This window comes from Thermobia domestica, chromosome 1, assembly GCF_964235325.1.
Source record: "Thermobia domestica chromosome 1, izTheDome1.hap1.1, whole genome shotgun sequence".
Classification (NCBI taxonomy): Eukaryota; Metazoa; Arthropoda; class Insecta; order Zygentoma; family Lepismatidae; genus Thermobia; species Thermobia domestica.
Window position 1 is genome coordinate 176,727,830 of NC_137454.1, and position 27,332 is coordinate 176,755,161.

Below are 27,332 nucleotides of genomic sequence, written 5' to 3' on the forward strand. Positions count from 1 at the left end.
TAAAATTAATTGTAACTTTATGTCAATAATAACTAGATGCATCTAACTTAGTCTCTGTTTTCTACCGAGGATTCTATAACCTATATTTTAGAGAATTATTGTGGGGAACTATGCAAATCATTTGAAAAATCTCTCTCTCATGTATAACTGTATTCACATCCAAAGAATAAACCCTTTGAATATTAACATGATAATATAGGAAGTAACATTCAGTCATATTTATTCTTCTTTATATTTAATATTCTATTTGTTTTTATTACAAAACATAATTCTATAAATCTCTATATTTTTTAGATAACGAAACAGTAAGCATCCTTTCCGTCATAAACAATTGAGTCTTTCACTAATCTTGTCAACAAAGTAACTTAAATATGAGTTTTTGAGGGTTCCTTCTTTCTTTATTAAGGTTAAAGAAACTTAATGGAAAGGACATTACCGAATTATTCTCCTAAATCCATCCTGCAGTAAGTAGCCTTTCCTGTAGCACCAAGTATAGCTACATATAGGTTACTGTAGAAAGATTATAGGTAGATTTTCTTTGCTCAGACTATCTTAAATCAGAATGGCAGGTAAGTCTAAAATATGAAAGCGTTGTTACTTTATATTCTTATTTAAGTTCTCTTAGAGTGGAAGTTCTTTAGCGTGTGATTTTTTTCTTTCTGGTGCTTTTCCAAGGTGGAATTTCAATTCAAGCAGCTTAATGCTTTGTAACTCTCTAATATGTATTCAGCAGCACAACTTAGGAACTGTATAAAATTTGGAAGTATTACTGTGGGATCTTCCATCCATTAGAAAAGTGATAAAACAAATTCTCTCGACAAAATGCACCAACTTAGTCTTCCTTCCGTTAGAGCACGAACAAGTCTTTCAGCAGTATTGAAAAGGAACGGGTATGTATGTTGTCTACTGTTACCACAGGATGGAGTTTCTATTGTTTCTTTCAGGTCTGGCTTCACTTTAATCACATTAACTCAAGAGAGCAGGGGTGGATTGGTTCAATAAGAAGGGTGTCATACAAATCAGTCAGAGGGGGTAGTATGTTATTCGTAGATGTCTGTTGTTACAGAAATCTCATATTATGTCTATAAGCACATATGATTTTAATTACAACAATATACGTAATTTTGAATCTATTTTCACCTAACATTTATAAACATTATGACACTTTTTTTTATGAGAGTATAATGAGACTTTACTTCTTCACATTGGATTTTATTTCAGGTTGGTATGACTGTTGTCATCGCATCTGATGAACGTGAAAGAAAAAGTATTAAACAGCTTCAATACTTTATTATTAACATTTTTAACAAGTAGCGTAACAAATGTTATTTTGATTTATCTTGATCATAACTAACAAGTTCATAGTAAAATGAACCAATTAGTGACCTTAGAAACTTATTTGAAGATCTAAAATCACTTTGATATTACTCATAAATCAACGTTGTAGATTTATGGTACTTATCAGTATATCAGTAAAAGTGGATATTTTAACTCTAGTGTTGAAACATTTAATATTTTTTAATTGTATAGCTAGAGACGCGAGTAAACGTGTGACATTCGGTATGTTGTAAACATAAATACTGCACAGGGCTTTTCCCCTATTTGAAATATCAAACAATTGAAAGAATAGAATTTGATGCTTGAATATTACTTTAGTGTATGTTCTTTCACCTGAATTTCTTCAAATTTATTTGGTGTATGTGTTGAAACGCTGCGAATACTGCTTATGTAGGTAGAACAATATAGCTTCTCATAGACTCCAAATGTGCTATACTTATTTTAAGTGCCGAATTCCTTCGTAGCTGTATGAGTGACGTACGTGTCTCTGATGCGGAGATCAGGTTCGATTCTCGTTGGGAGCTCATAAAACATCAAGCATCCTATGCAAATCCACTGGTTGAAACGTGGACACACGATCTTATATTGTTAGAAAATTTTAAAAGTCAGTACTGTAGAATCAGCTCAACAACATTGATGGAAATGTTTACTCATCAGTGTTGTGTTAAAATAATTGTATTGTCATGGTTTATTACACAGTGGAACAATCTTCAAATTGCGAGACCAGAAAGAAACAAAGAGTTCCTAATGATGATTAACAGTGAACAATTTATAATATATGAAGTTCGAAATTATAAGTACTTAACACTAGCGGATCTAGAAGTGTCGTTTCGATGTAGCGGAAAACCTCCTGGACGATGAATATAGATTCAAAACAGCCTTACATCAAAACAGAATAAAATAGTTCCCTCTCTCTCTCTGATGCAAAACCTGGGATGATCAAAATAATAGTGTAAAATAGGGAATACTGAAAACTTTCTATGAAAATGGGCTACAGAATTTGATACACCTCCACCAAGTAGATTAACAATTTACAGGTTACGCAATGAATTTGATGAAACTGGCTTCTGACGAGAGAATCGTCGAGTGGTCTGTTTTAATATCCAGGTCAATGAAATGTTAGTTTCGAGGGCATTCATCCAACGCCCAATGTAATCAAAGAAACCTAATTGTAATCACTTCTTGTGAGTTAGACATTTCCCGTAGATCTGTCTGTTGCAACGTTTAGATTTGAAAATATATCGGCCAAAATTACTTCATGGACTAGTAGAGGATGATTCAGATCACCGATTACAATTCTATGAGGTAATGTTGAATGCAGAAAGACAAGGTGAAGACATCATTCGAAAAGTGTGTTGGTCAGACGAAGCGAATTTTAAACTTTCAGGCCATGTTAATAGGCATACTGTATTGTCAAAGTATTTTCGAGGAAACCATATTCTATTGTCGATATGACTAATTTCATAAGAGAACCTGACAACAAATGAATAACAATAAAAACATCTGTACCAAAGTGTGTTTAGGTATAGAAACTAGACTATAGGAATGATTGAATACTGAAGGCCGACAGGCACTCTGAGAACCTCAGATATTTTATTTAATTGTAATTCCTCTATTATACTGATTATAAGCTTATGAAGTTATTGTTTTTTCATAATCAAGAACTCATTATGTAATACATAACTACTATTAAGAAAACAAGATCTCTTATATCTATATACATACTTTTGAACCCTCTTGTATATATAAAGAATAGTATACATTTCAGCAAATATAATAAATGAATACAGTTCCCCCAGTTCCAGCACTTGACACGTGAACATTATACAAATATCAGTTACTGTGTATAGTGTACTTGAATGATCAGTTTAAAGACTTAGTTACAGCGATGTCAACGTCTATACAGTTTGTAGGATATCTACTAAACTAGTCGGAGGAGGATATACAACTTTGTGTATCACAAAACAATTGAAATTAGAAGAAATAAGATAGCCTTTGAGGTGAGGTTGGTCAGTCGCCTTCTCTCTGTCTCCATGGATCTTTTACTGCAGGAAATGAAAACTTTGTTTAAAGTTCCACGATTATGCTTTTAGACTAAGGGAGACGATGATTAAAGCAAGAGAATGATGATGGAAGAATTGGTGGAATGGAAAACTGGGAGGAAACAGGAGGACCCCGAGAAAACCTACGGACACGATGTTGTCCGCTACAAACTTACATGACCGAGGATCGAACCAGGGACCCCACGCACCAGAGGTAAGTGATCTACCATTAAGCCACTGTGTCCCCTCTTTCACTGTAGGGTAGTTGAAGAATATCCTGAAGAGGTTGAGTGTTATGACACAAAGTGCATCATTAAAATTTTAGGGTGAAGGTAACTAAAATTTTGTATAAAACCTGTATAAATCAGATAAAAGCAAAACTTTTAGTCAAATTCTTCGTACCAAGGAGGAAGGAATGTGAGTATGGAAATCACAATCATTAAAAAGAATAAACGCAGATATTGCTTATGTGGAAAACCGTGTCAGGAGAGATGCGTCGTGGTCCTTTAGGAAGGATGGCCATTCTTACTGTAGTTGTGTGAGAAAGATTACCTTGGCTTCTTACCCTTTACAAAAACTGCACACTCTTTAAATACCCTGAGATTTAGAACTTTTTTGTGACACTTGTATCACATATTAATGACACGGCAGTTTTCACTCCTACAAATAAGCTAGTTTTCTCCTCCTATATAGATTTTCTGTTTTTCCACTCTACCTATATTCTTGATATTTTAACTTGAAACACGATGTGCTTCACCACCCATTGAAAGAGGATGATCTGAAATGAGAACAAGAAAAAGTAACTTTAGTTTTAGATAAGTACTTAAAGTCTGTCTATATGTATTCATTGGTAATTCATTTCCTGAGTCATTAGAAGAAGAAAAGGGGGAATTGACGAGATACATGTTGTGTTAACTATCGAAATTTTAAAATATATATATATTAAATTATGAAAATGAGTTAATGACAAATTGTTTTTTAGAATTTTGTTTTGGTGTACCCTTTGAGATACATTGCGAAAGAAAACATTAGATTTTTGAAAATAGCATATCTCAAAAATCGATTTCTCGATACTTTTCTGCTGTTTATCCAGTATAATTTTTGCGTTATTATGATACTATTTGGAAGTATGCATACTAAGGGACAGCGTTTATGGCGGTTTGAAGGTGGCAATCAGTTTCTTGTAAACGCAGTTACCAAATGAGAGAACAGCGGTATTGCCACTTCTTTTACCACCTGCTCGCTGGCTCGCATCGTAGTGCGTGTGCTTACCACACTCTTTTATCACATGACAACGTCGTGTTACAGTCTTCATTTCATTTGTGTACCCCTCATGCTACCGATTCTGTCCGATGCTTTAGTACTTTATTGGAAACAATTGAGAGAAAATATGTTCAAGAAATTGTTCATTTTCTTTCGTATCTTTATGACAAATTCATTCTTAAAGAAACGTTAATGTTCTTCATATACTTGATGTACATCTATATGTAATATATTGAATGGAATGTCGGAAATTTGAGAAAATTGTTAGCATTTGGATTAACTACATTATTCAACAAATTTTAAATATTTTATACTTTTAAATATTAAATTAATATTAAAACAAAATAATGATTTTCTATATAGAATTGAGATACTGAAATCACGAAAATGATGTTAATATTGTAGTTTCTTCTTACGTTAAGTTTTGAGAGATCGAAAAGTGACACAACCCTGAATTTGACCGGCCATAACTTTTGAATTAGTAAAGTAAGGAACTCGACTTAGCACCAACGTAGACTTTTTAAGCACGTAGATTTTTTTGTAACGATAATAGGATTTAGCTGTACAAATACAAACTCATTTTAAAAAGAATAAAATGTAAACATCAACACGAAGCAGGCAATAGGTACATTTAATTAGTGACCATTATAATTTAAATCCATGACAATGTTTAGACAAATCGGTGTTCCATAAATAGAACTAATCAATATCTGAATACTCAGTAAAGATTTTAGTTTCATGATTTTCTGCCTAAAAATTAATTTTAATTATATATATATATATATATATATATATATATATATATATATATATATAAATGTGTTTCAAAACAACACCGACAACGTTTGGGAGGTGATTCCTGAGACCAAGATAAGATAAAAAGTATGGACCAACCTGGGTGCACAAATGCTTCCTTTCGGAGTTATAGGCTGCCGAAAACACGAAAAAAATAAATTTAAAGGTCCATAGCTCCAAAAACTATGGGACCTATTGTAGTCGGGCCAAGACTTCACTTAGGAACCAGTATGTGCCTTATCCAAAGATACATATTTCAGAATCCTAAGTTACTCACACAACAATTTTTATAGAGGGAATTTCGCTACGGGCATATAATTTAAAGTACTCACCGACTACTTCTATAAAAATTGTTTCAGAAGTACGGCAGGATTGTGAAACTTCCCTGCATCCCTAGGCATTATTTCGTAATCTATCGCGAAATGCCTTTGACATGACAGTGTAGTCTATGATTTTATAGACTTTAGTTGGATTTTGTATACTGTATATGCATCGAAACTTTCAAACACTTCTCCTGAAAGTTAGGAATTTTGAGTTGTCATTTTTGAAATAAACAGGCGATATATTTATTACATTAAATGCACTAAATATCTGTACATCGTTTGTTTGAGAGAAACGAACTCTCAAATAACACCCTAGCGTACTTAATATTTTTGTGTTTAATTAAATATATAGCTACGGATCTCATTATCTTTGCAATATAGAGTTTCTTGTTTGTTGGGCTTATTTTTTTTACTGAAATTTAGCGTCTCTTTTCAGCACCAAGGCTATATGAGACATGTATCTATAGGTGAAGGAGGAATTCAAAGGACTGCAATGCGTTTAACGCTTTTCCACCGAGAAATGAATGCGGTACGCCACATATAAAAGCCATATGCACTAGGCTCTAAACTATCGGAGAGGGCTGCATATACGTATAAAGAAGGCTGATGTTAATATGATTTCATTATTCGAACTGGTTCAAAAGTTGTCATCGATCTAAATCAGGGTTATGTTACTCTTCAACTAATTGGTGCAAAATAATAATAATAATAAAAAAAGGACTCTTGACACAAATGCATCAAAATACTTCAGTGAGTGAGTTTTTCAAAGACTTGTGCCAAGCAATGATAGCAGCAAACATTCCTTGGAACAAAGTTCAAGTGTTAAAATACCGTGCTTTTCTGGATAAGTACTGCGGGCGTCAAATTCCTGACGAATCCACTCTTCGAAAGTGTTATCTCGAAATTTTCATAGAGAAGCTATAGATACCATTAGGGCAGAAATAGGTAGTTCAACTAATTTCATAAAATAACAACGAAAATTAATCAACAAATATTAACCCTTAACTGGTATGGTGTGGATCAGATCGCTGTAGGACATATTTCTTGTTTCTAAAAAAACATTTGAAACATTTTGTGTAATAATATTTTTCATGTTTAGTAGATAATAAAGAATGAGCAAATGTATTGTAGATCTCGTTTGTTACTCTGGAATTATAGAAAATTAATAACAATATCTGGGTTTTTCTGACCCATACCATGCCAGTTATGTGACAAATTATTTGAAATAATAATTCAGCATTTTGTTCACGATATAAAAAGTGAAAGCAAGAAATTTGACCAAGTTTAGTGAGGGATACGATATTTCTTATTAAACTCGAATAAAATTCAGTATGAAATTATGTGCGTATCAACCAAAGATATTGTTTAGAAATATAGTGCTATATAAAAAATGTACTGATCACACATATGAGACTGAGAAACTGAAATTTACTTCATAAAGTTGGCTCTTCCAGTAGCAAGTCTTGAGAGAAGTCATACCGGTAAATATTAAACTTTTATCTCTTTAAACTAAGGGAACAAAACTTACCTAATATACTGATTGTTGCATACACCAATTACAATAATAGGTAAGTTGTTTTTCCTTAATTTGAAGTGGTAAAAGTTTAATTTTTACCGACGTGACTTCCCTCAAGAGCAAGCAATAATTGCTTCCTATGAGGCAGGGGCGGATCCAGGACGGACTTCTGCAGGTGGCGGTGGGTTGTAATACTGCTACTTAGAGCTACTTTTAAGAGCTCCAAACTCTGGGATGGGTTTTATTTATATATAAAATAAGAAAGTTTCCTCTTTTTTTGAAGGGGGGAGGGGCAATCGCCCCCTCGATCCACCCCTGCTATCAGGTATAATATACTATAATAAAAGAAAAGTAACAATTGCATTTTTACCCAGGTGTTCTCCAGGCAGCGGCAGATGACAGCTCTTCGTTGTTGTTTTCACTTCTGTAACAAAAAGTAATGTTACAATTACAGGTTCTATTATTTTCTATTATCTTAAGTATGCTATTGCTATTTTATGTTGATTTTTAAATGTCAAATCAGAACAATTTGTATAAGTTTTTCAGAAATGATCATTGCCGTCGCATTTTTTTAAAACAGCAAATTATTTTAAATTAATTCACGATAAGATTTCATTACGGCTTCAAGAAATAGATTGAAACCACTTAAAAACACGCTTTTATCTCCAGCAATAATCCATCTGCCCGTAAATGTAGTATATATGTTCTTGACTAGAACTTCGACTGTGGAAATCATGAGTTCATATTCTTTACACAAACAATACAATCTAGAAATAATCCAATATTTTATACCACTCATTCTTCCGTATATATATATATATATATATATATATATATATATATATATATATATATATATATATATATATATATATATATTTAAAAAAAACGATAATACAGTCACCATTCCGACTCGTAATTTTTTTACTATCTAAGCAATAAAGTCTGAAACGAAATCTCATACGAGAATGAGCTTTCCTATCAGCATTTAATGAAACTTATTTTTAAAACGAAGAATTCTCTCTAATCCCAATCGACTAACCACTAAGAAGTTAAAGAACAAACAATGTAATTCATATTTCTAGTTTTAAATTGTGCAAAGAAGTTATACTTTAAACATCACCATTAATAATCGTATTTCTTTCTCATAGCATCCTTTCTCGTACCATGTCGGTTTGTTTAAATGGCAAATGAAAATTTTTGATGCAATGTTCGTAATGTACACAAAAATGTAAGGGAAAGTTCCTTAACTCTAGAAGAGATGAGTAGTTATTTTCTGCACAGGACAATTTTTATATTTTCAATGTCACTTCAAGATCAAACCAGGCATTGTAGAAAATAACATTCTTGAAATGAAAACTTTTTACTTCTTTGTATACATTGCGAATCTGGGTCAAAAATTACATGTGCGTTTCTTCTAAAGCTAAATTCTAGCATTCTTTTTTAATGCAAGTCAGGTTTATTAAAATGTATGCTAAAGTCTGTATAAAATTCTACAGAAAATAAATAGAATTAGTATTAAACTTATGTGATTTTTTGAAAGAAAAGGTATAAAAAATGTACTCACCCTAAGTTTCTCAATCGATGCCTGCTTAAACGAAGGTAATGGGATTTCAACTTAAGTGCCACTGGAGTTACAACGATGAACAAAATCAGGCAGCAAACAGTCGAAAACCAAAACCCATTCTATAAAACAAAGAGAGAGAATAACATATTTTATTAGCAGAATTGATGATAACCAAATCCTAGCGGCAATGCTCTACTGGTTCCCATGAGTAAAGTAGCGCTGGGTCTGGTTAATACTTAAATGAGTGATTTTTGCGGAAATAAGATAGTACTGTCAGAGCGTCAAAAGGACAATTGAGTAGCGATCTTTATCCCTGCAATTTAACAGCAATTGACGTCTTTATTTTCCTTTGAAACCGTATTCTCGAATACCGCTTACTTATTGTTAGACTTCAGCTTCACCGTTACCAAAGATGAGTCACAAGTCTGTTGACAAAGTGTACAATACCGAAATCTTCCTATTACAAGTTTGAGGGTGAAAACAGTTTCGTTTGATAGTTCGGACACAGAATGGATATAGACAAGTCTGCGACTTTATACAAGCTGCTATTCATAACGTTGTTTCGGGTTACATAACCTTCAACTAGCTGAACTATCACTTTGTGAACATTCCAAAACTGTGCAAGTTACATTACAGATTTGGAAAGAAAGTTTGGTTTGATAGTTCGGGCATAGAATGGATATGGACAACCCTGAAACTTTATACAACCTGATATTTATAACAACATTTCGAGTTGCATAACCATCAAACTAGCTGACACTTTACTATTAACTTAAAGAAATTGAATATATTTCTTACATTTTTAGAGACGATTTTTATAGAAACTGTATTTAAGTAATATTTGGCTTGTGCGTATCTCGCTCAGTTTAGTTAGTTCTATTTAATGTAATAATTGGTTTTACTAAAATTCGTTTAATTCTCACGGACTTACCTTGTGAGTTTGAATATATTTCAAAGGAACAAATGTAATAAAATCAGAATACACCGTGTTGTGGTCAAAGATAACAACACTTGCAAGTCTATTACTTCTATTAAATTAGGAAATTAATTAATGCTACAAAATAGTTTTATAGAATCTAAAATATTTCCTATTAATATATTGCTGATTCTTGTTTGGAAATAAGTTCATTATCAAAACCCCGCTCCCTCCCGAAGAAAGTTGTGTTATAGTTTCGGTAATCTGCAATATATTGTAATATATCATTCGGCAATATATCATTCATATATTACAGTTTCGGCATTGTCTTGATCAGACTCATTTATCATTGCCGACTATTTTACTATGGGCAGGGGTGCCCATCCCCCCCAAAGCTGATGGCGCACTCCCCCCCAAAACTAATAATCTCTTCCCTCCTCAAAACTCAAGTTCTCTAAAAGCAATTGCCCAGTGTAGCAGTAGTTTTTATAGTACTAGTAATTGTTATTTTGTTGTTTTTATTTCCTGTAGTAGTATTATAGAATGCTTGTAGTAGTAGTAGGGGCAGTAGTAATTATGAAAATGGCATTAATTTTATTAGTAGTCTTGGTAGTGTACAATACTAAATATGTTCTATAAGGATATTGAAGGGTATAAAAACTTCTACACACTGTGTATGGCACAGGTATTCTTTTTTTACAATTAGTAGTATTATTTTTTTCTTTACAAAATATTGATATAATTCCCTTGTACATGAAAAGTAAGACGCATGTTACAAGTTATTGAGTTTGATACCAAAAGAAAATGTTATCCTCGAAATTAGCCTACAAAAAGAAGTGATATCCAACAAAAAACATTCATGTAAAAGAGCCAAGTACGAGTGGCCTTAAAAAGAATTGAAATCACAAAAATAAACGCCAAGTTCTGGTGGACAACAGTTACAAACACTCACTGGCTCACTTCAAATTTAGATTTGAAACTTGGCTGTTGTCTGTATGGTTACCACTAGCTCACATTTATGTCAAACTACTTTATAATTTTCAACAAACAACATAGGCAAGTTTCAAATCTAAATTTGAAAGTGATTCCTTGAGTGTTTGTAACTGTTGTTCACCAGAACTTGGCGCCATCCTTTCATATAGCAACTTGCGCGGTACTTCATTCATAGAGTTTCTAAGCAGGGGGTAGGGGGATTCATTCTCGAGATTTAAAAAAAAAAAAGTCGCATCGTGTTCCAATGTTATTCTGATGACAGCAAAATTACTTATTCGACATTAGAGTAAAATTCTTCCCCAATTTTTTTATTCCACCCAATTTTTTTCTCGATGGCACAACTTGCGCCATTCATCCCTCCTGTGGGCGGCCCTTCTCTCTTAAAACGAACCAACCTTTCCTTTCATACGGCTACTTCATTCATCGAGTATCGAAGCAGGGGGTACGGGGGTTCACCCCGGAAAATTTTTTAAAATTAGCTTTTCAAAATCGTGTTTTAATGCTATTCCGACAGTAAAATTGCTAGTTCGAAAGTAGAGTAAAATCCCCCCCAAAATTTTTCTCAATGGCGCAGCTTGCGCCATACATCCCCCCTGTGGGCGGCCCTGACTATGGGGGTCATTTTACGTGGGAGTTATTTTGCTGCTCATTCCCATTATCATAATTAATTTCTCATAGCTTCCTTTAGTAGCTTGAAAGCCCAGATCATGAGACACAAAAGTCAGAAACACACCACAACAAAATATAATGATATTATCTTAATACTGTAATTTGCGTAGCGGTTCAATATCCATGCAAATATGCAAAATTTATATTGTAGAGACGCATACAGATGGAATCAGGGCTAGAAGTGCGTTACTGAAATTTAGCGGAAACATTTCAGTGGCGTACACAGATTTTCATCAATTGGTTCAAGCATTAAATTTTATTTCTTTTTACGATAAGCATGATTTTGGTATAAATATCTTAATTCACTAAGTGTTTATTTTTTCATTATTTTTTTGCTCAACGTAATTTAATCCCTGAACACTCTTGCGTACGCTACTGAAACATTTACATTAGTAAGCTAATAAAATTATGTATAAAAAGTGTATAATTCATAAAAGAAACGTGGCTTAATAAAGATTATACTTGGAAAGGGAATGGATGTTTGAAATCAAAATTAAGCACGTACGCTGGAATTTATCTTGAGTGGATTCCAAAGCTTTTCGAGGGTCCAAATTCAATATGAGGGTAAATATATTAAAATTTGTAATATCATCCTTAAAATTATACTAAATTTACAGAAAATTGGGATTTCGGAATGGGGTCTGGACCTCCAGGACCCACCTCCTGCGTCCTTCCTGGTCAGAACCATAGCTTAAGTGTAAAAGTAGATTTTACTTTTGGGGTTGAGAGTATGCCAGAATTTAAAAACATAGGTCATGCATCATGGCACAATGGACACACATTATACAGTGACAATCAGACTACGTGGTGCATTGGTAGAATAATTTATACTAGAACCCAAATCGCATGGCAAGTTATTTTGATTAGTGTTTACTTCAGTACCAATTTTATCTTAATATGTGAGGTGGTTATGGTACAGCATCAGTTCTTAGGCTTACAGAATTATTTTTTCTACAGTTTATCGTAATAGTCCAAAAGAAACTAATGGTTAAATTCATTAAAGCATAGCATCTGGTATATTTTTTCTTTTTATTATGGAATGGAATGCCCTCTTTCAGATTTCGAGTGATACCGCCTTGGCATCATTGAGCAATTTTCATTATCACGTCCAGTGTTTCTTCCAGACATGTTTTTTGGGGGCACTGATCTTCCCCCGGATCTCTGACAGTGCCCCCCCGGAGAAGACAAAATAATACGTCTATAATATAATAATAAATAGAATAGTATCTTCTGAATAATATGTGCTAATATGCTGAATACTAAGTGTGCCCCCGAGAATAAATTTTCTTTCAGATCACGTCATGTATGACGTCACTGTTTTAGCTATCTAATCTACGTATTCAAGAATGATGAATATGCTAAAATCTCTGCAACTCAGAATCAAACATAGTAGGAAGAAAATTTTTGCCATACTATATATAGTCGAACCTTTCCACAATTTGTAACATTTGGTGGTCATTGTCGGTATGATGACAATACAGGGACGTCAAAATTCGGAGAATTGTTCTTTAAACATACACTTTAATAATTTACTATGAACAAAATATTTAATCAAATTGGACCAAACTAAAACAACTGAGTTGTACATATATTTACTTTTCCGGTGGGGCTATTGCAAATGTCATAGAAATGTGATGAGAGTCCTTGGAACTTGCTTGTGAAACATTTCAATGGGTGCTATGTGAAAATTTTAATTAATTAACTTTAATATGTGTATGTTCACATATAAATTCAACATATAAAGGTAACCAAGAACGTTTTGTTGCTTTTTGTGAAAGCCTCTGTTCAATTGGCCCTCCCACTGTAAGTTGAATGCGAATGCAGATAAGGTGAAGGTCAGTTTTTGGTGTGGGTTTATCCAACATACTACCTGGTGGTGGCAGTTCAGTTATACCATGAACTTGCGTAAGGACAGAGTGAACATAGAACCTCCTCTATGCTGTACGAGTTCAAACTGAGTTCAAACGCCGCCGCCGCTGTATGCCAGGTCTTTGGTGAGCGTGTCGTGATTACGCAGACTGTGCAGCGGTGGCTTAACAAGTTTAAGGACTTTGACGAAACACTCGAAGACGCACCACGTGCTGGAAGATCAACAAAATGAAGATCATCAGACAGCAATTGAGGCGAACAGTGGCCAAACATGAGGAACTGGAACTACAATACAGTGTGAGTGGAGAAATCATTCGGCAGCATTAAATACTAGCAAAATACCCGTTCTTCGCACGGGAAGAATACGTTTCATTTTGGACATAAAGGGCACAAAAACCTTCAGCAATGAACTGGGACCCCAAAAACTATGAATTCGACCCTAGTATCAGTCATTTTCAATTACTTTTACATGCCACTCCCCCCCTTTAGGAGTACTGATGGGGTTTGAATTTGGATCTAAACGGCATCAGAAGTGTCACTGTTCACTTCAGCGACCCCGAAAACTAAGGATTTGACACTAATATCGATAATTTTCGATCATTTTCATGTATCTTTCCCGTCTCCCTATCCCAAGTTGTGGCGCTGAATTTGTATTTAAACGGCATCGGAAGTGTTACTGTTCATCTCAGCGACTCCAAAAACTATGGATTTGACACTAATATCGGTCATTTTTATATATCAATCCTTTCCTCCAATGAAGTTACGGCGCTGAATTGGGATTTAAATGGTATCGGAAGTGTCACTGTTCATCTCAGCAACCTCGAAAACTATGGATTCGACACTAATATCGGTCATTTTCAGTATATATCCCCCTTCCTTCCTCCGTTGCATCTTCAGAATAAAATGATAAAAAACATCCTAGGCTCGAACTCCATCTATATTGAAAATTTTATCGAGGTCGGTCTGGTGGTTCAAAAGTTTCTTTTAAAGTTAGAAATATAGTCACTTTCATTTTCATATAATTTATCACACTAGAAAACGTATTTGTTTACGTACAAAATTTTGTGCATAAAGTTTATATAAAAGTCAATATTAGAATATTAAATAATAGTAATTATATGTTTTAGTGGATGAGTATTAGTGAAATTTGCCTACTGCTGTCTCTTTTAGGAAGTGATTAGGTTAAAATTAACAAAATTTTACCAGATCAAATTAAAAATGCACCTTAAGAACTCGGTTTCATTGAAGAGCCCTGTTTGTTGCAACAGAAACGCTTCATGATGGTAGATGTGTATGCAGCTGTTAAAATCCTGTAATAAATGCACAACCACGAATAAACTACTAAAAAGCATATAAAGGAAATGAGTGCAAAACTATTATATTGATTTTCAAGAATAATTACAACAGTTTTATTTTCGATTGTTTCTTTTTTAAATATTCGCAATATTGAAGTTTCTCAACTTACACTTTCACACGTTTGAAAAAAAAAGACGGTTACGAATTAACCTAAGATTTTTGTAATTTCGCCAATTTTTCCGAAAAACCGGAAAACGGTTTTTTACCGTCTTGTTCAAAATTTCCGGAAATTTTACATTATTCTGGAAAAACACACTCTAGTGATCACAATAGGTGCACCTATGTAGAAGTTATGTCTAAAATAGATATATTGAAGTCTGTTAATTAAGATGTTCACATTGCACCCATTGAAGTCTTCCATAGTCTAGCTCCGAAGACTCATTTCATCTCTGGTTTTTACGTGGAACCACCGGGAAAGTACATATATGTTTCACGCAGTTCTTTTAATTTGGTTCAATTTGATTAAATATTTTTTTTAGCGAATTATTAAAGTGCATTTTTAAATGAACATTTTCCAGAATTGTGACGTCAGTACATCAACTATGACCACCAAAATTTTCCAAATTGTAGAAAGTTTTGACTACACGTAACTTAGCAAAACTTGTCTATTTGTTGTGTATAGTTGCTGAGTTATAGAGATTTTAACATATCCATCTCCATTCAATACATAGATTAGATAGGTGAAACAATGACGTCATACATGATGTGGTACTGAAAATTGTCCAATGATGTCATGTTGGTCTCACTCGGAGTCTGAAAGAAGACATTCAACTTCATAATAAAACTCTAAGAAAATAAAAACTTTATACTACATGTTACGGTTCCCTCCCAATCTGCTCGACTATAACCTATACTTAAGAGTTTGCACTCACCTATATTACTTTCTTCAGTTGCATGAAATCTATTTATTGCATGAAATGAATATGTCTTTCGATATTTTTTACTGTTATACTCTAATAATATACGAGGACTACAAATAAATCATGCAATATTTGAGATTAAAACAAAATCTGTGGCAGGTATTTTTTCACTACAGCTAACAACAATTGTTAATATTACGATAATTTTGCCATAATTGCGATAAAACCACAAGTTCTAAAGAATGCTTTAATATGAAAAATCAATGTTAGCTAAGTACAATTCATTAATAAAAATCAATATTTATACTTACCAATGAATCTAAAATATACCGACATACAAAGAATCTTATGGAATCGAATAATCTCCAAATTTGACCACAAGGGGCAACTTGTTCAGTTGCACCTTTAATTACATGATGGCGAAATCGTCCCAAATACGTTATTAGTTTGTTGGTATAACGCATCGCATTCTGAAAGGAGAATAAAAAACATTCCATACAATCGCTTTAAAAGAACGATGATACAAAAGTGTGTGTCATATATGGAGACATTATACAGTTTTCAATCAGCAAAAATTAACAGGATGTTTGAAATTTGTGGAAGACGAAAATTTCTATGCAATGTGGCAATGTGACTCTACTAACACTAACTGAAGAGTTTCTTTCACAAAAGGATCGTCAACCAATTGGCCTTTTCAAGAGATTGTTTTAAATCAGCGATTTTCAACTTTGTTTTTCTGGCATCTCTTTCATAAACCTGCATATTACACGACCTCCTCCTTTCCATATGACAAAGGCAAAATATCAAACATTTAGCGTCTCTGAAGTTCGCTAAAGATAAATTATCATTACAAGTAGCGCCTTACTCATAATTTCACAGTTTATTTCTGTCAGTAGCTTGCGCTTTCTTCCTCGCATTTTGCTCGTCCCCCCGCAGGTTGGGAACCACTATTTTAAATGAACTATATTAGACTAATTCACAAACCTGTCAGTTTTGATATGGTAACAGTGGGCGACGTTATTGATGTTTGCGTGGAAGCAATTGATCAGAATTTCTAATTGTAATCGTGAGTGAATAATCTTAAACTCATATTTAGCAGAGTAAGGAACTAGGCACAAATATTTCCTTGCATCCAGCACTAGCTTCATGTAATGGTATTACATGTATGAAAGTGAAAACTATTCAAGAGTTTCTCGTTTCAATGCCATCTTCAGATTGGAACTTGTTTGAGTATGTTATGGAAGTGGGTTGAGTTCCGTTATAATTCCATGTAAACAATATTTTCTATAAGTTACTTCCATACTTGTCTACCTTGTGAATCAATCGGTTTATTTATTTATTTATTTATTTATTTATTTATTACCTGAAAGGTCCGTTCTTTGCATGGAGAGATAGATTTATAGAAACTATTGGAATCCCTTCTTCCTCTCAGGATGTAATGATAAGAATCCGTGATACTACTCCTTACCACCTAGCCCACTTCTCACTTCCCATGCAAATGGGGACTAGGATTTAAACAGCATCAGGACTGCCACTATTGATCTCTGCGACTTCGAAAGCTATGGATCCCAGTAATATCGGTCGTTCTTTATTTTTACATTTCACTCCATTCTCACTCTACCCTTATCCTTAATCTCAATGCTAATGGGAATGAATTTAAACTTGAAAGTCATTTCGAGTGTCACTATTCATATCAGCGACCCTGGAAACTAAATTTTACACTAATATTGGTCGTTCTCGATTATTTTTACGTTACCCCTTCCCACTGTACATCTCAACCCATGTGTCGGTAAGGGACGAATTTGAACTTAAGCGGCAACGAAAGGGACATCAATCATCTCGGCGACCACGAAAACTATAGATTCGACAATATTTCGTTTTCGATTATTTTTACATGTCAGCCCCTGACCCCTTCTCTCTTGCCGAGTTTGTGCTAACACCTAAGTTACACCAGGATCCATTCATGCATCAAAAATCACTAAAATCGGTGTAGCGGTCTGTTTATGTGCAATTGGTGATACTCCTCCGATCTTGACTTAATTTGTCATGGTGGTGGATTTTAACGAACTTGGTATACATAAGAAACTACGATATGCAGCCCTTTGACTCGCGAGTTATTAACTACCAAAGTAGGGCGTTTGGACAAAGTCAAACTTCTTACAATATAATTAAATAAATACGTTTAAAATAATAACTAATTGCTATTTATACACAATCGATAAAATTAGTCCGATCTAGAACAATTTGGCATAGTAAAAGATCTACAGAAGCTTAGTATACGTATTAAATATTGTGGTGGGTAGACTATTAGATTCATTATTATTGCTTTCAACTAATTCCAAACCGCAACTCCGATTATCAATAAGTAGGGTGACCATACGTCCCGTTTTGACCGGACAGTCCCGTTTTAGGGGTGTGTCCCGGCCGTTCCGTTAGGAGATGGAAAAAAGTAGTATTTGTCTCGTTTTCAGTACTGCTTCGAAAGGCAGCAGAGGTTTTACCAGTTGCTCGTTTGTTGAATAAACTTCAACGTGTCTTTCCTCTTTTCATGAGTATCGAATTATTTGACCATGCTCTGTAAGAGAGAGAGAGAGAGAGAGGTAATCTCTGATATCAGAGCGCTGATAGAACAAAGGTAAGCCTAAAAGTCCAGGATTGCTAATTCAGCACTACTAGCAATCCTAGCCACATTCTTTTCACTTCTGGCCATTCTATAATCATTCTGGCATTCTTCAGTTCGAGAGTCAACTTCTCACCCAATGTAATATCAAGAATTAGAGTTAGAGCAAAGGAGCAAATGTAGGCAGCATCATGTCTTACTATATTGTAAGTTAAATGCTGTTTATATTTTATAGCTTAGAGTGTTTCAAAACAACACCGACAACGTTTGGGAGGTGATTCCTGACACCAAGATAAGACAACAAGTATGGACCAACCTGGGTGCATAAATGCTTCCTTTCGGAGTTATAGGCTGCCGAAAACATGAAAAAATAAACTTTAAAGGTCCATAGCTAATAAACTAAGGGATCTACCATAGTCGGGTCAAGACTTTACTTAGGAACTAATATGTGTCCTATACAAAAATTAATGTTTCAGAATCCTAAGATACTCACGCAACATTTTTTATAGAGTGAGTTTGGCTACGGGCATATAATTTGAAGTACCCACTAACTACTTGTTCTGGAAGTACCACGGGATTCTGAAATATGCATTTTTGGATAGGGCACATATTAATTCCTAACTGAAGTCTTGACCCGACTACGGTAGGTCCCATAGTTTATTAGCTATGGACCTTTAAAGTTCATTTTTTCATGTTTTCGGCAGTCTATAACTCCGAAAGGAAGCATTTGTACACTCAGGTTGGTCTATACTTCCTGTCTTATCTTGTTGTCAGCTATCACGTTCCAAATGTTGTCGGTGTTGTTTTAAGACACCCTATATAATGTTATATTACAATATAAACGTATTAGGTATTGCCAGGGCCGTGCTGGGATACTAATGAGGGCGGTGGACAAGTCTACTGAAAGGGCGCCGATACATACGGTAATATGTATATATATATATATATATATATATATATATATATATATATATATATATATATATATATATATATATATATATATATATATATATATATATGTTGAAAGAAAGTATGGATGTCTTTCTATATCAAAACCACCACCAAATTTGTTTTAGTATTAACGTAAATAGCTAATTTGTGGAAACCTTGAATCGAAATCCTCTTTACTAGAGAAATAACTTTTTAGTTCCTCTAATAACATTTCTGTAAAATAAAAAAAGAAACTAAATGTCTCAACAATTTAATATAGCTGTATGGCCTATGGACACGGGAGGTTCAGTGCCGCGTTTACAAAAGCTCTCCATTGATTTCTGTCCTTAGCCTACTGGACCCAGTTTCTACTTTATATTTCAATCTCTGCGAGAACCATTTTAATATTGTCCTCCCATCTGCGCCTCGGTCTTCCTAATTTTTGTTTTCCTATTTGGATTTCCAGTTAGAACTTTGAAAGCGTTTCTAATTTCTTCCATTCTGGCTACATAACATGCCCATTTGAGCCTCCTAGACTTTATGACCCTAACAATGTTTTAGTAAACGGTATAAAATTATGCAGTTCCTCGTTATGAAATTTCCGCCATTCCCCATTCCCGTTCCTGTTGGAGTTCGAGTATTGGTTTAAGAATCTTGTTTTCAAATACTTTCAGTCTGCGATTTTCCCTCAGATTCAGTGACCATGTTTCGCAACCATACAACACAACAGGCATGCTTATCGTTTTATATTTTAAGCTACAAATTCCTCAACAGAATTCGCGAAAAAAAATGAATAATAACACGAAATCCCTGCTTTCAGTTGACATTAATTTTTTTAATGACTATGGTTTTGGTCTTTTAATAATGATTCAATATATTTGAACGTATCCACTTTGTCGAAAGAAACTATTATTTGGTATTTTAACGCATCCATAAAAGGCAGTATTACAATCCCGACAAACTTCCATTTATTTAGTTTTCTCTGCATTTACTTTTAAGCCCATATTTCTGCAAGCGTTAAGTAAGATTGCTGCATTCCTTTCTATTGTTCTATCATCCCCTATTAAATTTACATCATCAGCATACGCCATAACCTGGTAAGCACAATTCAGCTCTAGGACCTAATTCCTGTCTGATTTTCCTTATAGTGTTCTCCAGAGCAAAGTTAAGTTATAATGGCGACAATGCATCTCCTTCTTTCAGGCCATTCTTAACGTGAAAGCTCGTGAACAAGAATTTCTCTCTTCGAACCTTACTTTGGGATTCATTTAAACATATCTTAATTAATCTACCTTTTTCGGTATTGCAAATTCTGTAAGCAGGTTGTATATATACAATGTTTCCCTCGTTCCCTAGTCTAAAGTCAATAATTGATGTGCCAGAATATTGTATTTCCATTTCTTTTTCAAGTATTAGTTGATTAGTAAATATCTGGTCGATAGTTGATCGATTTTACCTATATCCGCTCTAATAATCTCCAATAATTTCATCTGCGTATGGAGTCAATCTTGCTAATACAATGTTTAAGAGGATTTATTGGATGTTGACGGAAGAGGAATGCCTCAATAATTATCAAATCTGTTTTGTTGCTTTTCTTCTGAACTGGAACAATGGTTTATTCTTTTCACTCTTGTGGTAATTCCTCCTTGTTTCAGACAAGGAGAGTGAGTTTGTGTATCTTGCTCTACAATTTTTCCTCTCCAGCTAAAATTAAGTCAACCAGAATTTCGTCTTTACCCGGAGATGTGTGTTTCTTTAATTTTTTAATAGCGATTTCTATTTCTGTCTGGTTAGGTTCTGGAATATACGGTTATGCTGTATGCATTTCACTTTCTCCACGCACATTAGGTTTGGCTATGTGTTAAGCAAATCGTCAAAGAAATTTTTCCATCTGTTTAAGATGCTATCCTGATTAGTGAGAATTGTTCCTTTAGCTTCATTTAATATATAAGCACGAAATTGATAGCCTTTCTTAAGTCCGTTAATACATTTACACATGTCCCGAATATTTTTATTTTTACTATTATCTTCAAGTTAATTAATTTTAGCTTTCAAAAATCGCGTGTCTTTGTTCTAAATGTTTTGGAAGTTTTCCGCCAGATGATAGTGAAATTTTATGTAGTTATTTCGTTCGGATTTTGTAACTAACGCTGTTTCTTCTGTTTTCTCTTCTCTGCTACTTTAGTGCATTCCAGGTTGAACCATGCTTTGTTCCTACGTATTTCTGCGTGTCTCATTATTTCTTTTGCTGAAATCTTAATGTTATCTCTAATTGCAACCAAGTATCCTGAACACTAGTGCACTCCGAACTTTATAAAACCGAGAATCTATTCGACACTTCAATCTGGTCCCCTCTCATCTGACTCTCCTCTACTTTCTTTAAATTAAACCACTCCGTTTTCAGATATTGAATATTTCCTTTATTCAACGATAGCCTCTTTATTATTATCATAATCAACTCCTCTGGATGACCGAACATCAGTTGTGCTAGACTGTTTTCTTCTATCTACTAAAACGTGATCGATTTGATTGTGTTTTTTCCCGTCTGGTGAGGTCCATGCATATTTATGAACGTCGCGATGTGGGAATTTTGTAATCATCACGATAAGGTTTCTGGATTTGCAAAGTTCACGAGTCTAACGCCATTGTCACAACCTTTCTTATGCAGACATTTATTCCCTATAATCGGTTTGAAAATACTCTCTCGTCCTACCTTCGCATTGAAACCGCCTAACAGAATTTCCATATGGTATTGCAGGAGATGGTCAAATACCTGTTCTAGTCTTTCATAAAAAAACTTTTTTATTGTCATCTTTATTTTCTGTTAGGGTATGTACATTTAAAACAATAATATTGTACCACCGACCCTTAAGAGAATTAAAAGAAAATCTATCATTAACAAATTCAACCCTTGTAATTGCTGATATTACGTATTCGTTTGTGGACGAAAAGTTCTGATCCTAGTTGGTAATTTTTAATTCGTTCCCCGTAAAAGAAAGTAAAATTTCCCGACTTGACTCCTCCATTTCCTTCTCACCTATCTTCCTGATATTTCACTAGGTCCATCTTCTATTTCTAAACTCATTCGTTACACATTTTAACGCGCCTACTTTATAAAGACTTCTTATCTGCCATGTTCCAATTCTCATGTCGATTTTACTTTGCTGAGTTCGTGCCAAGTTATCAGTTCTGATCCGAGGATTCTGCGTATATTTCTGAACAAGCTTTATTATTATTATTATTATTAACAGGTTGAGTTGTTAGCCCCACACCAAATCCCCAAGCTGGAGGATCATCCATTGTCTGTCCGCGACTGCTTACTCAGTATATTCGCAGCTAACCTCTATATCCCAGAGGCATTCTCCTCGATCAACAACCTGAGGACGTGCCGTGCCGTGGTGACAGAAAGACCACATTTTACGAAATTAATATAGCTATATTTTAGAATTACGATAGATACTGATTATCCGAACACTGATTTAAAACACAGGAACAATCAATATGCTCGGATATATGGACGCATATTAAGACAGTGAAAGCTTCGATGCCTTAAAAATCGTAAATTAGAGACTAGTGTCAGTGTAGTATTTCATGAATGCATCGTACGTTTGAATATCCGAACTATTCTTGATATATTACATTGTTTTGTTTTATAGCTACATAACTTTATAATATTTTTGTAAGTGATTATACTCTTTACCTGTTCTGCCAATAGCAACTGTATGAATTTATAATATAAAACTGAAATACAGAAGATTTTTTTAAAATGTGATACTTCGTAGGGCATCTCATGTAAACGGCGCCTTGTATTCTTCACAGCTTCTTTATTATAACCTGACCAGGATATTAGTGCGGTTTTTCGTGGAGGGCGCTAGTGTTGTGTTTACATCAGTTTCTAGGTAAGCGCGGTGGGACAGGGGAACGGAGAGCGTCACTCTGCAGAGTATCCAACGATTTTCAAAAGTTGCAGTTTACATGTTATAAGTAGCCTAATCTGTTTCGCTTAATAAAGAACTCTATAAATTATATAGTTGTTATTGAATGCAGTAATGGTTATTCCTGCAGTAATGCAGATGTATTATGGATAATGGCATTTGCATGGAAATTAACAATTTAAGAACAAGATAGCACACAAGTGAGTTTCTACCGTGTATTAAGCAGATTATATAAAAAAAATTGATTACGTTTTATTTGATTTCATTATAAAACAGTAGAAACCTGTAAAACTCAGTAATAAGATGTTAATGACTAAAAGATTTATTATGGGTTGGTAGCTTAGATACTGGCTCGCGATGCTTGTATTTGTTTTAATGTAGGTCTATCGATTGACAACTAAATTATTTTCTTGAGTTGTAGCCAAGAAAGAATTCCGATACGTTTACTCGAGAACTGTGGAAGTTCTCTTCGTTCGTCTATTGGCTAGCGCATGTGTCTTTGTTGTACGTGGTTCTGTGAGAGCCCAACAATTAATTTTACAATCTTTCACTTTCATTAATCATCTGTCTCCTCTAGCATAAAGAGCATAAGCATGGGACGTTAAACTAAAGAAATTTCATTTCATTTTTTCGATGAATGTGAACCCTTTGGGGTAAAAGGAAGTGAAGAAGAAATTTTCCTTAATTTTTTAAAGGGCTACGGGATTGGATAGCTTGTCTTTCGGGATTGCCTTGTAAAACCTGATTACAATGCATCTTTCTTTTAGGATTATTATCGTAATCCAGCCTTTTCATAAATGTGAAATAAAAGTATCGATAAAACATCAGCGTGTGGGTAATGTAAGCATCTATATCGTTGGTTCAATACACAATAAATTCACAACTTTTATTTATGAGTATAGAAATTCCCTTTGAACTCCCTCTGAATTTCTTTCAGACCCTAGGTCTCTTGTGACAAAGAATTAATTCTATTATCTGTTTTCATACACAATATAATTTTGAAACTTGGAAGCCTAGTGTTGTCTTTGTGTCTGTAATACATAATCATTTGTCGATTGATTTCAGAAGACTGAGTTTAGCCCGTGAGCATAAGTTGCATATAGTTCAAACATATCAGAGGTACAGTCTTGTTTAACAAATCCTGTATGCATATATGAAATTCAAAGACAAAGGCAATCAATCGTCTTTAAACAGCTGTATTTTTATTTCAAGTGTAAGTACTAAAATGTGCTACATATAGTTCCAAGAGGGGATCCTAAAAAACAAACAAAAAAAAAAAACAAACAAACAAACAAACAAACAAAAAAAGAACCACCTGAACTTACGTGCCTAACATTGGCACTCATCTTCTTCTTCATGATTTGATGTAAGAAGCGGCCGCATGATTTCCGGCCAATTGTTTCATCGCCGGTATCTTTGAGCAATGAGATGGCAGTGGAAGACAAACTTCGTTCTTCTAACTTGATATTTTGAAAAACTTACGCAAGTGGTTTTGTTACTTAAATACATATCTATTCACTCTAATCAATTTCAAAAGTACCATTAACTTTATAATAACATAATGAATGTAAGAGTTACCATGAAAATGTATTTTGTACTTCTTTTTAATATAAAATTCATTTTTTTTTCTGAATTTCACTGGAGCTATAAGAAAACAATTGTCAGGCTCCCCACTTTAAATTTTAATCGCTCCCCTACCGCCCCCAATGTAACATTGGGTTTATTTCTCTTAAATAAATTTTTTCCAAATATGGTAGAAATACTGGATTTTTAAATTACCAAACCATGCTAAATAATGACAGGTTAGATAGCAGAGAATTATATCTTTATCTACCATCTTAATTAGGGGCGGATTCAAATCTCCTTCGGAGGCGGTTAGATTATCAGTTTCTCTGTCACCAGTCTTTTGCAGCACATCCGAAAATGATCTCAATGTAAATTTGTTACTGAAGGTACTGTCAATCGATCGATCACATGGTCCAAATTGGTAGCAATTTCGAAGACGCCTTATCTCAAAACTATACAATAGAATTTGCTTTAAACAATGAAAGCGCAGTTGCCAAAGTATAACTTTGATTCACAAAGATGAACTTCGAGGTTTTGTTAACAGATGAAGTAGGAATTCCTTACACTCTAATGCTACGAAGTTCTCAGTGTTCCTTTGTACAACACAGAGGTTAGTTTATTCGCAAGTTATTGCCAAATTAATATGGAGGGTGTATGCACTTTTTTTTTGCAGTCCCTTAAAATGTTCTAAAAATAACTTCCATAACTTTTGAAATTGTGTTTGTCTTAACTTGAACATATGCGTGAAGTGTATTATGAACAGGGCAAAAACAACTGTGATAGATTAATTACAAGTAATCCGGTTAGAAACACTGTTGTTTGTATTTTAGTTCCAAAACCGGCCGCCCGCACTCGTTCGCTGGTCAGGTAATAACAATCACTATTCGAATTTATTAGACAAAGCTGACACACAGGATAACTAAAACCACTTATCTATAATGTAATGTTTCGTAGGGCGCCTTATGTACAAGGCGCACTGTACCTTTCACGGATTCTTTACCAATAGTAACTGTATGTATTTATTGTATAGAACTGTGGTATACAGAAGAGTAAATAAAATCTTTCATCTTTGGTGTGGACTCACAAGGGCGCCGAATGTAAAGGGCGCACTGCACCTTTCACGGGTTCTTTACCAATAAAACTGTAAGAATTTATTACTAAATCTTGTACCTTTATTTATACTGTGATGTTTCGGAGGGCGCACCGGGATACGTCCCGGTGGGCCAGCACGGGCCTGGGTATTGCTAAGGTAAACAGGGCCTAATTTACGCACTGACTTGTTTCTGATTTCTTATGATTTTTAAAAAGCCAGAACCTGTTCCGTTTTCAGCTGAAAATTTTATGGTCATCCTATCAATAACTCGAGGACAATATATCTGAATACCATATTTCATAGCCTTCTAAGATCATAAAGACCTACTACCATTTAAACTACGGCTCCTCTTTTCCGATGGAAATAGTTTTACTTACCGTTTGAGCTATTGTTGACCTTTGGTTGTTTACAAAATACTGTATTGTTTTTAAGTGGGCGAGAGTTTGATTCACTTTCTTTTGCAGTGGTAGCAGCTGTAACTCCAAAGCCGTCAGTTGGAAGACGATTGTCTTCTGGAAAAAGGACATAAATATTTATGTATTCTTTGGTAACAAGGTAGCGGAAAGAAACAAAACTCTAAGGCAGACTAAATTAATTTGTACGTTACCATCTAACATACACTGAAATCGCAGAACTAGTCGCAATATGAGCTTATCAAATGAGCTTATATTAAATGTTTTATTTCCTAATTAAAATTAAATCTGCATGTCTTGTATAATGAAGTTAAAATTAATATTATTGGGAAGATAAACTGAGCACAAAGTGTCACACAAATTGTGTACATACTCTTTAATCTCGTCAACTGGCTGAGTAGTCTATGCAAATAGAAATAATTTGAGTTGTATCAAGTTAGAGGCGGCTCTGTAATGTAGTCACAAAGTCAGGTGGCTTCCCAGTTAATGAGAAAAATAAAAATTAATAAAAGTAATAATGAACATTTATTCCTGGAATGAGGAAGGATCAAAGAAAAAATAATTATTTTAGTATAAAGTCTGCAACCCAGATTGATATTCATGAGAGATTTGGCAACATAGCGCAAGTTACGATGCTAAATGTTACCCTCTGTTCATATGCTTTAGCTTGGCTCTTTCTCGCATTAGCCTACCTCAGAAAGTAATCCTTTAAATGTCTGCCCTAGATAATGCTTTTTATCTGTATTCTCGCTGCCAATGGGTGAGAGAGGAGAGGAAATGGGCGGGAGGGTGGAACTTGTTAGCTCTGTGCTGGTTTTGCGCATGCTATAGTTTACACTGAAATGGGCGTACGAGGAAAGACCTGGTAGTCGCTGGATAAAGAATGGCTCATTTCGTTTCAAGAGGATCTAGAGGAATGTTTTCTTTACGATGCTCACGAATAAATTATGAAGACAAGTAAAATAAGTTATTTATGCATTTTAGAATTTTGGAATTTAATAACACGTGATGTATATTAACTTTTCTTTGTAAGCATTAAGAGAACGAATTCATACTCTTAAACTATTGTTTAGATTGATTCATTTCTGAAACGTAATTGTGAAAGCAAGCAATTCAATTCTTATAGGATAGGTTTAAGTCGGATAACATTTACGGAAGACTGAATAAATTTGGTCCCCACTAGACTTGAGGAATTTAACGTACAGTTTTGGAGCTTTCTCGTGGCAAGCACGTCTTCCGCTTGGGATACCAGGCTTCGAGTCCCC

General features: G+C 34.3%; 1 protein-coding gene across 1 annotated transcript in view; it reads right to left on the reverse strand.

Moving 5' to 3' along the window:
• Positions 1 to 1,320: 1,320 nt before the first annotated feature.
• Positions 1,321 to 27,332, reverse strand: part of prom (prominin) — a 128,658-nt gene continuing 102,646 nt past the window's right edge. Inside the window, exons 13-17 of the mRNA XM_081742593.1 lie at positions 26,032 to 26,166; positions 15,819 to 15,977; positions 8,845 to 8,963; positions 7,648 to 7,701; positions 1,321 to 4,158 (exon numbers count right to left, since the gene is read on the reverse strand). Coding sequence (XP_081598719.1) covers positions 4,134 to 4,158; positions 7,648 to 7,701; positions 8,845 to 8,963; positions 15,819 to 15,977; positions 26,032 to 26,166 — 492 coding nt within the window. The 3' untranslated portion in view covers positions 1,321 to 4,133. The remainder of the gene's footprint in view (positions 4,159 to 7,647; positions 7,702 to 8,844; positions 8,964 to 15,818; positions 15,978 to 26,031; positions 26,167 to 27,332) is intronic.